This window comes from Ambystoma mexicanum, chromosome 1p (assembly GCF_040938575.1).
Source record: "Ambystoma mexicanum isolate Mex_15411 chromosome 1p, UKY_AmexF1_1, whole genome shotgun sequence".
In the NCBI taxonomy this organism is placed as follows: Eukaryota; Metazoa; Chordata; class Amphibia; order Caudata; family Ambystomatidae; genus Ambystoma; species Ambystoma mexicanum.
Window position 1 is genome coordinate 1,062,115,890 of NC_090921.1, and position 15,110 is coordinate 1,062,130,999.

Here is a 15,110-nt window from a genome sequence, read left to right on the forward strand (position 1 = left end):
CATCTGTACATAGTTCACCATTGGATTGTTCTCTTTTTTGTTATTTTCACCATGGAGCAATGGTTTTCACTTTCTTTTTTCCCTTGGATTTGCTTTGTTGGACTGTGACTCTGGACACCATTTCTTTTGAATTTCTTTGGATTATGATTTCTTGTTTATTATTCTTTTACGGACATGCAGCTTTTCTTTTATTATTCCCATTGTTGTGTGTTGGTTTTAGATTACATTCATGTTGTGTTCAATACATTTCTTTCTTCATACTTTGATGTGTGGTATTATCTCATTGGTTTCATGCATGTCATGATATGGGTTTTCACATTCCCTTGCACCCATTGTGTGTGTGTGACGGACATGTGTTCATTTACATACTTGCCATTGGGGTTGTATCATGTAATTGCCTTTTCTATGTGGGTGGATGCAATACTTGGTTGGGTCTTTGGGCTGGGAGGCTGGCCATAAGGGCCACGATTGAGGATCGTCATGACCTGGGGGCAAGGGGACATGAGTGGGGGCCTGCTGGCAGGTGCCCTGCACTGCTGGGGGGTGGGGGTGCAGGGGACATGAGTGGGGGCCTGCTGGCAGGTGCCCTGCACTGCTGGGGGGTGGGGGTGCAAGGGGACATGAGTGGGACATGAGTGGGGGGCCTGCTGGCAGGTGCCCCACAGTGCTGGGGGGTGGGGGTGCAGCGGGACATGAGTGGGACGCCACTCATGTCACACTCATGTCCCCCTGTACCCCCACCCCCCAGCAGTGAAATGCCGATCTCATGACACAAACCAAAAGTCAACTATGTACATCAACACATGTCCGCCACACACATACACTGGTTGGCATTACTTGTGTAAACCCACATTTTCACATGCATCAACCCAATGAGCGAATCCCACACATGGAACAAAAAAATGAAAATGTATTATGTACATAAAATCAAAAATGAAATGAAAGCATACCAAAATATAAAACATGAAATGAAAAGCATGTGAAAAAGATGATTGAATGAAAATGATAACCAATCCAAAAAAAATAGAAAGAAAAGCAGTCCAAAGTCACCCTCCAACAACGCAAATCCAAAGGAAATGTAAAAAAAAATCTCCATTGCTTCATGTTCATAATATAAAAAAAAGAGAAATCAATCCATAGTCCAACTATTTACAATCCATTGTCCGGAAAAAATAAATCCATTGCTCCATGTACATAATGCAAAAAAAATAAAAAATGAATACATGATGAAACTATATACAATCCATTGTCCAAGGATGTAAAGGTTCCATGATCCCAACCAAACAAATGAAACCTAACTACCTACAAATATAACTATATACAAATTTGTGTGGCATTGTCCATTGACCACAAATAAAAGGAAAACGAAAAGGAAACCTAACTCTAAAAACTATTTACAAGGGCAACGGGCTAGTCCTACGGCTCACTTTTGGATGTCCCGGGCCAGGGCATCATCGAACTCCTGGTCAATGTCCTGGAGGCGGTCCTCTTCCATGGCCCGAGGGTTCGCAGGGACGACGACATGTTCTCCTCCAACTCCCTGCGAATTGCCTCGAGGCACTCGGCCCGCCTCAGGGCTCTCCGCATGGAGTTCTCCGCCCTGACCATCGTGAGCCGTGCCTCTTCTGCCCACTGCCGCTCCGCATCTATAGCATGGCCTAACCGCTGCCACACGGAAGACACTTCCAGTCCTGGGTCCTCCTGCCCTCTGGCCGATGCCTGCCCCTCCGATGTCGAAGGCCCCGAGCCATGATGGCTCCCACCTTGTTGCTGCTGCTGCTGTGTCTCTGCCTGTGCCCTGGCTCTTGCTGCCTGCACATTCTCCTCTGGCTGGGGTGCAGTTGTTGAGGTGGCCACCCCTGCTGGACGTCCGACTCCCGACTGTGGCAGGGATGTGTCCTCCACCAGCCTGGCTGCAGGGTCAGAGGCAGCTCCACAGGGTACCCAGGTGATACATGGGTGGGAAGATGGCATGGAGGACGACTGGCAGGTAGGGGTTTCAGGTGAGGAGGGGGTCACAAGGAGGTCCAGCACACGGATAAATCCAGCACTGGTGACCCGTCCCTGCCGGTCAACACGGTCAAAGAGGCACCCGAGATGACGTGCAGTCTCTTCACGAAAAAACTGCATGTCACCTCGCATGACCCGTTGACGCAACGCTATCCCAGCAAGGACAGGCTCAAGACGGTCCCGGATAGCCACGTCCGCAGGGAGAGGAAGGCCAGTTGTTGTGCGCTCATCCCCTCGCTGAAAATGGGTCTGGACGTAGGCATTCCTGCTGGTGCCAGATGATGCAGTGACAGGGTCAGGGACAGGATTGCACACAGGCACCTCCGCGGCGGCCTGTGCTGCCTCCTGTCCCTGGTCCTGCCCTGCACCACCAGCACCAGTGGAATCCCCACCTCCAGAACCCGTGAGTGTCCCTTCCACAGCCTCCTCCTCCACCAAACCCCCCATCAACCTGGATGACTCCATGCCATCTTTCTCCATCGGACCCTGTGGGGTCTCAGCTGCCCCTTCTGCTGCCGAGGAGTCCACCTCCAACCTCCGCCTCTTGGACCTACCCTTGGCAGCTGCGGCCTGGGACGCAGCACCAGACTCCTCACTCGCCGACGAGATGACAATCTGGGAGGGGAGCTGGGCCTTGCGTCTCCGGCTGGCGGGACGATCCCTGCAGCTGTGCTCCACAGCACCCTCTCCGCCCTCTTCTTCAGTTGATGCTGCAGACAGGGAGAGATAAAACACAGGCATCAGGGCACTGTACAATGGACTGATACACACATGACAGTTGCACATGAGTGGCAATGTTCAATTTCAGACACGGCATCACACTTCATGAGACAGATGTCATTTTAACTCACACACATGAACATTTCAACAGCAATATTGCACCAGGCAGCACCATCCATACACATACAACAGCATGAACAGCCAAAGGTGAGCCTAATATCACATGAAACACAAGGAGTGCACTAGACATGCACACACGCCACCACACTCACATCTCCTCCAACTGTTGCAGTGATGAAATCGCCATACAGGTCACATCTGCCATTCATCCTTCTACATATCAGTGTCACGTGCATCCATGTTGCATCACAGTTTCACACTTGCCAGATACACATACATGCACATGTACACAGTGCAGATACATGCATTATGAACCACCATCCATGCCACAACCATGCCAATGTGCATACACAGAAATTCAAACATGTGTGCTCCCACACCTGCATTTGCCCAGCATGCTTACCAACACACACACCATCAATGTGTCTCACAACTGAGAGGACTCACATGTGGCAGTCTCACGCCCATGTTCATACACATCCCTACATGGCCCTACATAAACACATGTGTAACCTGCACACTAGTGGCACACCACGACACGCACAGCGTACTATCAACAAGCATGTACACTTACTGCTCGACTCCAGACGGGTCTGCCTCTCAAGGATCTGGACGTAGAGCGCTGGGCATATGCATTCCAGGACCCTCATTTGATGGTTCGACAGCTGGCCTCGGCACCCCTTGGCATCCGCTGCCTTAGCACGGCGCCGGGCCTTGTTGAGGGTCCTGGACCTGAAGTTCTCCCAGCGCTTCTTGACATGATGTAAGTCGCGGACTGCCACCCCCTCAGTGTTGATGGCAGTCACGATGTCCATCCAGATCCTGGTCCGTCCTTCATTGTCGGCATGCAAACTTCCAAAAAGGGCATCATACTGCCCCAGGACTTGCTCCACCAGGACACCAACTTCGGTGGCAGTGAAGCTGGTGGCCCTCTGCCTCTCTGGCTGGGGGTTGCCAGTGCTGCCAGATGGTGTTGTGCTGGACATGGCAACCGCAGAGGCAGGAGTGGGTGGGCAACTGGGTCCTGGGGCTGGGCTGTGGAGCGATGGAATCCCAGTCGGGAGTCTTTGGTTCCAGCAGGGGTGGTCACAGCAACTACACCCCTGGCTGACGTGCAGGCAGCAAATGGGAGGGCACGTGGGCAGCAGGCAGTCAGGCAGCAGCAGATGGCAGGTGGGAGCGTGCTCGGGGCTCTGGGGGGCAGTAATTCGGCCTTCTGGGCAGGAGCGTGGTCTTCCGTGTGTTTTCGCGTGGCCAGCTAGCTTGATACGGAGTGATTTGGCACGTGAAAAAATTGCACGTCAGCGTGTAATTCGAGGAAAGGGCCTTAGCACGTAAGCGCGTCAGCATACGCACGCGATTTCATTGGATAAGTTAGATTACGGGCGCAGGCGTTTCCCTCATAGCACGTGATGACAGAGCACACGTGGAAAAACTGCACGTCCGAGTGTCATCGCGTGTAATTGGAGGAAAGCGCCCGCGTACACGCGTATCTGATGTGTACGTGTGGACCGCTTTAAAAGCTACGTGTAGGACGCCATTTCCTTGTACGTGCTTTTCGTGGAGAGCGAGTGGGTGAAATGTGTACTTCTTGTCGGTTCACACGCGATTACTTCACAGCGTTTCTAGTTCGTACTCCCTATTACCTCTGACAGCTCTTTTCTGAATTTTTGTTGGGCCTGTTTCCTCAAACAGAGTTCACTTCTCCTTTTTTCCTGTCTCCTCAGACAGCGTACAATTCTTCTTTTGGCGGGGGTGTTGCCAACACGCACACGCGCGTATTTTTCATGTTCTTTTTCCAGGCAGACGGTGAGTTCCGCACGTACTTAGCAACTGTGCTTGCCCCGTGTGTCGCTTCCCCTTCAGAGGTCATTGTAGGCTGCGTGTATTATGCGTACGCTTAGTTTTGTGTTTCTTAGTGCCACAGCGTAGTGCAGGTTCATTTTTTCACGCACGTGGTCTACGAGGGGTTGGGTGCACGTTCATTTTTGATTTTGGGCTGCCTGTGCGTTGCGTGACCCGTCATCTTCCCCCAGGGGTCAAAGACAGCCTTGTTAGAGCACTAGGGTACAAATTCCATCTGGTATCCCACTCCTTTGACCCCCAATTGCCCAGGACAATAGTTTACTGCAACTCCCATACGCACAACAACATCAGTGCCATGGTTGGGAGGCGACCAAGTGGTAAGGGAGGCAAAGGTGGCCGACCTTCAAAAGGTGGCCGTGGTGGGCGCGGTAGGGGACGTGGCTGGGATTTTCAGGGTACCCCTATACCCCCATGTGTGGAGGAACAATCAGGGACACCCATACCCCCCCATGGTTGAGGGAAACGTGGCTGACACCATCCCAGCTCAGCCCCTGTTGGACCAGCCCATTGTGGCACCTGACCTGGCACAGGATGACTCCCTGGCTGACTTCCAGGTCAGCAAGTCTAGGCCACGTGTGGCGGTGCAAGTTGTTGTCACCAAGCCACGTGGATCTGGGGCAGCTATGTCATCTGCTTCCCAAATTATACAGGGTGGGGAGGCTGCAGGGGCAGCTGCAGCTCCATCCGCCCCAGCTCTGACTCTCGCAGCCAGGACAGTGTTAGTCCAGGTCCATCAAACTGACGTTCCCCCTGCCAACATTACCCTGCAACCAATGCCTGCATCAAGACCTATGGTCATTGTGCATTCCCACACTCCTACTACCCAGTCCACCAGTGATTCTGCCCCTACTGACCAGAGAGGCGTAAGCCACTCTGGCTCTGCTCCACCTTTAAAGAAGAGGAAGAAGGGTGCTCTGGCACGACAGGCTGAGACCCCAGACACGGCTACACACTCCGGTACCTCAAGGAAGCCTTGCTTTAATGATCCGGAACTTGATGCACTTGTGACCTATGTGTCAGCACATAGCCGCGAAATGGTGGTGACTGCAGGGTGCAAGACCACACCTGGTCAACGTAGGGCGCACTGGCAGTCCGTCGCGGACCGCATAAATGCCCTTGGATTTGTGAGGCGCACAGCTGATGATTGCTACAAGCGGTGGAATGACCTGAAACGCAGAGAACAAGCTGGCCTCCAATCATGCCGCTACTCTGGTGACTGGCGGTGGGTCTCCACAAGAGGACAACAAACTCACTGAACATGAGTCTGTTGCTGGGGCCTTCATCACAGAGGAACAGATCCAAGGTGTGGGAGAACTACCTGATTATGATGCATTGTCCGGTGAGTGCCCATGCATGTGTGTGTAATGCATGTGTATGTTGTTTGGGTGACGGGTTCTGATTGAGTGGCAGGTGAGGGTTTGTGTGCCTGAGTGGTATGGGTCACCCATGTGCTTCATCCAAAACATTCAGAGGCCTTGGATTTGGGTGTGACAGTATCCCTTCTGCCCACAGTAGTAATCTAGCGCAACATTACGGCAGTTGCCCTTGAAGTGGCATCTTGCAACAACATTGTTTGTATTTTTCAGTGTTTGTTCAGGCTGATTGTTTCAATTCTCCCACTTTTGCTATGCATTCCTCATCCCTATTGTCACATTTGTGACATGCTTCTGTGATTGATGAACCCCACATTGGCCCACATGTGTTACCTTGTTAGGTGAATGATTTGACCATTCAGGCTGATTGAGTATTGGCCTGATCACATACATTTTTGGGGCCTGTTTGAATGTGGAACATGATAGTTGTTTCCTGTCATGTTGAAGTGCACAACCATTGATGTGTACATCGGCCTGCAATCACTGTATTTTTGTACACTGGATGTGTTGCAGTGTGTGGCACTTGCCTATTTTGTTACACTATATAGCATTTTTCATCTCATCATGTCCATCTCACATGGATGGCTGACAGTATTCATTCACTGACATATGGATGTACTTGTGGAATGTACCATGGCTATGGTACATGCCATCTGTTTGATGGCATGTCTCATGTATGTGTATTGGACATGCCACTCACAGGCCAATGTGTGATGGCAGTGCTACCCAGCATGCAGCAAATGTGTTGCTCTTCCATCTTGGTGTCATCAGTGTCTGCCTTTTGCCTCCCCTTCCAACTCAGTGACAGTGCATGCATGTGAGGGATATAGTCATGTGGGACATGTGTAAATCATGTACTGGTTCTGTAGCTTGTCAGGCCTTTTTGTGTGCTATGGTGCTAATGCCTGTTTCCATTTTTTGTCTTTCATGTTTTTGCAGGGGATGATGCACTTGATGCTGTTGAGGTTGAGGAGATGGTGCAGACCCAGGAGGGATCTCGGGCACGACCGGGCACCAGTGGGGGACGTGGTGTGGTGGTGGGTGAGAACCCAATCTTGCTGCAGGCCATTCTGTCCAGGGGTGTCTCTGGGTGCACCTCCCCAGACCTCTATTCAGGTACTGATTCGGATGATGAGACCTGTGTGCCGTCGCAGGTAAGTGTTTCTGGCAGGGATTCTGTTCTGTCCAACCCACCTGCACCAGGGGTAGAACCTTCTATGGTGATGTCAGTGTTGGTAAGTCCGCCTTTGGCGGTTACGGATGCAGGGTCACACTCCACAACATCTGATCCTGTTCCTGGGCCAGCAGATCAGAGAGGGAATGCAGTCCTGCAGCCTCAGGCAGTGCCGGCACAGCAAGGTGCAGATCGCCTTGCCCCAAACAGGTGTGGTGCCTACCGACGCGGTGGCCGTACGCCACCAGGCAATACCGCATGGGAACAATCCATGTACGGTATGGCAACCCAACAGGCAGCATCAGTTGACATGATGGCTCAAGCAATGGAGAGGGTGGCCATTTCCATTGTCCCCCCTGAAAGGCAGATGGAGCAACTACAGCAGGCAACAGACTCCATTTGCCAAACACACAGGGAGGACATGTTAGCGTCCAACAGGGACAGACGGGCGGCACTGGAGAATCTATGCCAATCAATATCAATAGAGTCCCAGGGCCACAGGGAAGCCCTAAGGGTAGAACTCCATCACCTCAGGGAGACTCTTGTTGACCTTGAGGCTTCCACTAACTTGAGGACTGAACAGCAGCTGGAGCGGCTCACACGTTCGCTCTCAGCTGAGATGCAGGCAACTCGGGAGGAGATCCGGGCATCACGTCAGGTGGTGCATGGGGATCTCCGCACTATAATCCTCCAGAACGAGACCTTCCACACCCACATGCTTGCTGCCATGGAGGACCATACCAGGGCTTTGCGTGGGCTGCCTCCCATAGCACCACCACCTCCTGTGGCAGCAGCAGAGGGTGATGAGAGCGACAGCAGCAGTTCTCCCACATTGGCATAGCCGTGCAGGCCATGAGCCCACGGAGGTGTTTTTTTTCCCAACATCCACACAGGTGGCTGTTGGTGTGCACCCTGTCCTCGGACCTCATGAGTGCCCCCCCCGCAATCCCCACATGGCCATTTTTGATTTTTGATTTTTGATTTTTTTTTACAGTGTGTTGCCTTGTGTGGCTCCCGTGGGCAGACACTGTATTCCGGCTGGGCATATGCAGGCTTGTCCTGAGTTTGTGTTAAATGCTTGGGTTCGTGCGATACACACCCCTCCTGCGTCCTGTTTCAATGGGCTTGCAAAGGGTGTGCCCAAGTGACAGTGACTTACACAGTGACGTTGGACTCCCATGAGCTGTGTGGGCAGTCTGTAGTCAATACTGTGTATACATTCCTAGTGGATATTGTTGTTGTATTGTACACTGGATGGTATATTGATATGTGCTTGTGCATCCATGTCCTCCTCCTAATTTGCAGGTTCATTCCTCATGCCTTCACAAGGCCGTCTACTTCAGAGATGGAGTTCATGTTGTAAGCAGTGCACTTACACATTTGCGTGGCAGCAGCACTGTACAGTTGGAAGTGGTCGATGTGCTGGCATAATCAGGTTGTAAGACTACCACTACTTTAACTTAGTACTGTCATGTTTATGCTATGTTTGAGGTTGTGTAGCTGCATTTTATTGTTGGTAAGTATTTGGTCATGTGTGTTGTTAGTTCTACATTACTGGGAGCATATTGTGCGTGGCCAGTTTCCATTAGGGACACTGTACTTTGTGACACTTGTGTTATGTTTTGGGGATTGCTTTGTTTGCTCTCACATAGCATGACATGCCATGGTGTGTTGGGTGGCAGTGCTGGGGAGGGGTTGGGTGACATGGCACTGTTGTCATGTTGTATTTTGCAAGGGGGTAATGAATTTAGCAGCATAGAAGTATGTCTTTTGATGACACAGCATTGGTGGTGTTTGTGTAGGTAGGGATGCACACAATGTAACACTTCCAGGAGACCAATCTCAGGCTGGTATGGTTGTGACAGTTGACTGTCCCTTATGTCATCATCATTGATTGTCAGATGGTATGTGCCAGGGCTGTGTGCACTCCACAGGGGTGTGATTTTAGGTGAAGTAATTAGCCACCAGCTGCGTACGGGCTGCCTCACCCCGTGCCTTTTGCCCTCTCATGTGCAGCGGGCGTGCATGTGGTTGGGGATGTGGGGGCACCACCATGTCCACGGGCAGGCCCCCACATGTTGCAACGTTGTGCAGGACACATGCTGCCACTATGATCCTGCACACTACTGGGGAAGCATATAACAGCTGCCCGCCAGAACGGTCAAGGGAGCGAAAGCGTGACTTGAGCACTCCGAATGTGCGCTCCACTATGCCCCGGGTTGCAATGTGGGCTGTGTTGTATCTTATCTCGGGTGGCGTGGTGGGGTTCCGAATTGGCGTCATCATGTGGGTGCTCAGAGGGTTGGCACTGTCCCCTGGGGAGGTGGTGATGGGTATCATTAGTGGGGTTGTGACATTACTCAGTATTTGACATGCATGCATGTGCTGTGGCATTTATACTCACCGAGCAGCCATGTATCGCCATGCCGCCCAGCTTCTAGGTCCCGGTTTAGGGTTGACATTCTGTAAATAAAACTGTCGTGGGTATCACATACTACCTGGACGTTGATGGAATGCCAGTGCTTGCGGTTTCTATAGATGTGCTTTGATGCCCTGGGGGGACGTAGAGCCACATGGGTGCAATCAATGGCACCTAGGACTTTGGGGAATTGTGCCACCCCGTAGAAATCCTGGACAGCAGCATGACTTTCTGCAGGTGTTCTGGGCAGGTATATGTGCCTGCGGACTGATGGGCGTGCAGTCATGATGGCCAAGACCTGATGTAGGCAGCGTGACTGCGTGGCCTGTGACACCCCCCCCACTATAGCACTTGCCCACTGAAATGATCCAGTTGCCAAGAAGTGCAGTACATTGAGGACCTTCTCCAGGGGGCTGAGTGCTTGGGAGCACAGGGTGGGTGATGTGAGGTCATCCTCCCACTCACTCACCAGGTCCAGTATTATGTGAGGTGGAAACCTGTACCTCCCATACACCTGGTCATCAGGCATCCCAAAAAGGCTAGTTCTGGGTGTGAAAATTCTGGGCCTGACTATCCTCCTCCTCCTCCTGCGGCATCCCACGACCACTTCTGCTAGGAACGGTATATTCTTCCTGGCGTCTGAGCTTGTTTGTTGTTTCCGCGCATTTTTATGCTGTGCGGGTCCACGTATGCCTGCTTTCTGCTGGCGTACGTGTTTCAGGATTAGCGCGTCTTTTTTGGCGCACGCGTCAGCCCCGTTCGAATCCATGAATACGTGTTTTTAACGTGCGTGTGGGCGTTCCGCGCATTTGCCTCCTGTACTTCCCCCGTGACGCCCACATTTTCACGCGTTGTACCCCATTCCATGAGTCACACCCTCTGTTCATCCTACTTTTGTTGTGTGCGCCGCGCTATGTGCAATTTCGCTGTGCGCGTAGCGCATGCTGTTTGGAGACGTGTGCGCCAGCGTGCGCCATGCAGAATTTTGGCGCACATCCTGGGATTTACACACGCACAGACTTCCATGAATCGCTGTGCGTGGGTTTCGCTCCGATTTTCGCAGTGGCACTGCGATTCGCACGCTTTGCACGCTTTCGCACGCTTGCGCTGAAAATTTCAGCGCACATTAATTCCATGAATCGGCCAGTAAATCTTCTCTTATCACTCGAAATAAATAACATGCAAATGACAAAATCCATATATGAGAAACATAATGTATACATCTAGCCTTGAGCAAAAGAATTATCAGTCTTGATCAGAAGAAGAAACAACAATACCTTTAAGAAGGAATACAAAAAACATGTTTTTTGTCTTTTTGTAATCTCTTGATCACCTTTATCTTTTTATCTTTTTTTGTTTTTGTTTTTTTAAATTGGTTATCTGTTTTTTTATCTTCTTTTGAACATCTCATTTTTTGTTTAATTGGTGAACCAGTTTTAAAAAAAATCATTAACATTTTCAGAAAACATACATCTAACAAAATTGTCATTGGCTTCAATCAAATGCAAAATCAGTTTAAATAAAAAAATCAGTTTGTGATAATAATCAATTTGTAATATACAAAGTATGCAATTACAAAACAGTCTTTGTAAATACATCCTGTAATAAAATAGTTTCTGATAAAAATAGTAAAAATAGTCTGTAATAGAAATAGACTTTGTAAACAATAGTTTGTGATAAAAATCACACAGGAAACCGTTCTTGGTCAAACTCCTCCATTTTGGGACTTCACTGGACTTCTTTCAGGGTCATCATCTTCACCCCCTTCTTCATTCCTGAGGCTTTCCAGGGGACTCTAATCCAGTGGTATCCTCCAGGGTTCCGGTGCTCCAAGGATCCAGCGCTGACGAGGAAAACAATTATTTTTCTCGAGTAAAAAGAAAAGACAACTTAAGAATCAAGCACATCAAACATTTTACTTTCCTTTCTCACTGGAGCATCTGAAACCAAATTTAGTTATGCACGCAAATACAAATTATAGAAAACATGCCATACAGCCAAGACATGACTACTGACAAAATATAATAAAATTATATATTTCATTTGCGCAATCACGTTTCAAAAACTGCCCAGTCTTTTAACTTCCTCCCACAATCACACACGCCCTAGCCACAAAGGAAGCCACAAGAAGGGAATTGGCTTCCAGTTTGTTCAGTGAAACTTTGAAAACCATCACAGGCCCAGTAAAGAAGAAACCCACATCGCCAATAGAATCTGATGAAATCACATTGTTAAAGGAACATGAAAAACTTTCCAAAAAAGAAATCAGTAAATGGTGGGAGGAGCACTCACTCCAGAATTATATTGATATCATATTGATGTCAAAAGAATTCCGAGAGGTCTAAGGATACTAACCACACCCTCCTTTGAGGAGCAAGATCCAGATATGTTAGAGGAGTGGGGTGGTGCAACTAATTACTGTTCTAAAAATCTACTGGAAATTCTGGTTAAATATGCTGGGAATGACAGGAAAAAGATCCTAACCAAAATCGCCGAAATTTAAAAGAAAATGGAGAAAATTAAACTCAGTGAAGACAGTCTGAAATTAAAAACGAATATTGAGAAAAATCTCATAACCTTTGAGGAAGAAATACAGCAGAGGAAACACCGTAAATTCCTGAGGGATAAGGAAGACTATGAAAATGGTTGTGTGTACACATTCGCCAGATGCTTTGACCAAATGAGGATTCAGACAAGAACACAGAAAACACCCACTACCGGCAATACAGCTGGAACCTCTAATGAAGAACTCACAGCCTCAGAATCAGATGTCACCGAAAACGAGGATGAAGAACCTCCAGTCCGGCTTAAATTTTTAGAAGAGATGAGCTTGCTCTGTCAAGATGGGAGGGCAAGCAAGCAAACCGGAGGGAACAAAATACAGGGATGAGGATGAGGAGGAAGACAAAAACGAGGAGGGGGCAGAGGGGCAAACAAGCCTACAAAGAGTTCCTCAGGGAGATCATTGCGCTCTGGGAATTAAAAGAAACGACTGTAGAGGAAAGTTTGAAAATGTCTATAGTCAATCTGTCTACACAAATTTTAACTGAGTCACAACGTGCAGTATTAAGTCTGGGTCTTAATTTCTGTCCAGCACCAGAATTTGACTATCCACAAACAAGGATCGATTTTGACCATTACATTCGAAAAATCAGACTACGCAAATTCTTTGCCATCAACCCTGCCAAAGAAAAAACTAAAATCATTCAAGGAGGGTGGAGGAATATGACAAAGCAAGATCTCGATACCTTGTCTACTCTCATGTTCCTCCAAGAAGGTGGTAAAACCACTTCTGATAACATTGAGATTGATCCGGACGAACTGGACATAAATATAGAGTGGTACAAAACCACCAAGCTGAGAATCAAATCCAAATTCACTCCACCAATGATAACAGGCAGTTCAATAGAGACATTTCAGAGCCTGGTCATCTAAGACCTAAAGAAAATGAGACTTAAAGAGGCAAGACAGTATAAACCCAATATATGGAAAGAATATACAAAAGCTCTCAAAGAATTGAACCTCTTGCCTAATTGTATTATCAAGGCGTCGGATAAAGGTCGAAACATTGTATTAATGGACAGAGATCAATACGTGCACAAGGCCAACAGGCAACTGAATGACAAAACCTGTTATGAGAGGTTAACTGAAAATCCCATGAAGAATTTGGAACTTAAAGTGCAGAACTTTCTCAGTGAATGGTCAGATAAAGGAATGTTGGAAGATCATGATGTCAAGTTTCTCTACAAATCCCACTCCACTACACCTACAATATATTTCCTTCCTAAAATACATAAGTGTCTCTCCAAGCCACCAGGTAGACCCATTGTCACACTAACAGGGTCATTATTAGAGAACATGTCTAAATACATCGACAAATCTCTTTTTCCCTTTGTCCTAACATTACCCTCATACTTAAGGGATACAAAGGACTTTTTGTCCAAAATATCTGAGCTACCATGCGACTCAGACTTCCTTCTAGCAACAATGGACGTGGTTTCCCTATATATGTCAATAACACATGAACAAGGAATGAAAGCCTGTACTCACTATCTGAATACTAGGTCATTAAATTATACCAGACACTCAGAAATGATCATGGCTATGATCCATCTTTGCTTGACGAATAATGTATTTCTATTCAACCAAAAATACTATAGACAAAAACAGGGAACTGCGATGGGCACAAACTTCGCCCCGTCCTATACAAACCTTACTATGGGCTACTGGGAGAAATATGAGGCCTGGAAAGAGGAAAATGAAAGGTTCACCAGTAACGTCGTCATGTGGCATCGCTACATTGACGATGTATTTGTCTTTTGGAAGGGTACTTCTGGAGAATGGATGGAATTTGTGAGCCAGTTAAACATCAATGAATTTAATCTTAAATTCACTGAGACCAATAGTCCCAAAGAAATCATTTTCCTGGATGTCACAGTTTTAATAGAAGATGGGAAGATCAAAACTAAATTGTTTTGGAAACCAACAGGAGTCAATGCTCCATTACATGCCAAAAGTGCGCATTGCCAAAACCTAATTTGGAATATTCCATACGGAGAATTTATACGCCTAAGGAGGAATTGCTCTGAAGTCAGCACTTATGGCGAGGAAAGTAAAATAACAGCATGGGGGTTTAAAAAACAATGCTACCCCAAACAAATTATTCAACGAGCATGTCTCAAGGCACGCCAATGCGATAGGTCGTTGCTACTACTGGATCGCACCAACAGGACATCTAGTGCGGACAAAGAAGAAGATGCAACTCGCATGATACTGACTTATGGACAATCAGCCAAGACCATCAAAACCATCATTCGGAAGCATTGGAACTCCTTGGTGGTGGACACAGATCTGAAACAATCTCTGGGAAACTACCCTAACTTTTCCTTCCGGAAATGCAATTCCATTAAGGATAAGCTGGTCAGCAGTTTCATGTCACCTGTAACAACTTCCCACCAGTCAACATGGCTAAATTCAAAGAAGAAGGGTTTTTATCAATGTAAGAAATGTAAGATATGCGAATTTGCGGACGCGTGCTCCACTTACTTACATCCAGTACTCAAAAAAACCATTACCATCATGGATAGAAACACCTGCGATTCAGAGTACATTGTGTACGCATTGAAATGCACATGCAACAAATGGTACATAGGGAGCACCAAGTGCAAGTTGAAGATACGCATACAACAGCATATTAGAGCTATTAAGAACCAAGATTATGTATACCCGATTGCTAAACATTTCTGGGAGAGACATGAGGGGAAGCTGTGTGACTTTTCATTCATTGGGCTACAACAAGTTAATACCGGACCAAGGGGAGGAAACAGAGAAAAATTGTTGAGACAACGGGAGACAAGATGCATAATTGATTTCGAGAGTAAATTCCCGTCATGACATAACATCGACGAGGAACTTTACACATTCCTGG

General features: G+C 48.1%; 1 protein-coding gene across 1 annotated transcript in view; it reads left to right on the forward strand.

The window, feature by feature from the left end:
* The window catches only part of LOC138522070 (olfactory receptor 12D1-like), a 101,251-nt gene extending 89,224 nt beyond the window's left edge, over positions 1–12,027 (forward strand). The window contains exon 4 of the mRNA XM_069635344.1: positions 11,861–12,027. Coding sequence (XP_069491445.1) covers positions 11,861–12,027 — 167 coding nt within the window. The remainder of the gene's footprint in view (positions 1–11,860) is intronic.
* Positions 12,028–15,110: the final 3,083 nt, after the last annotated feature.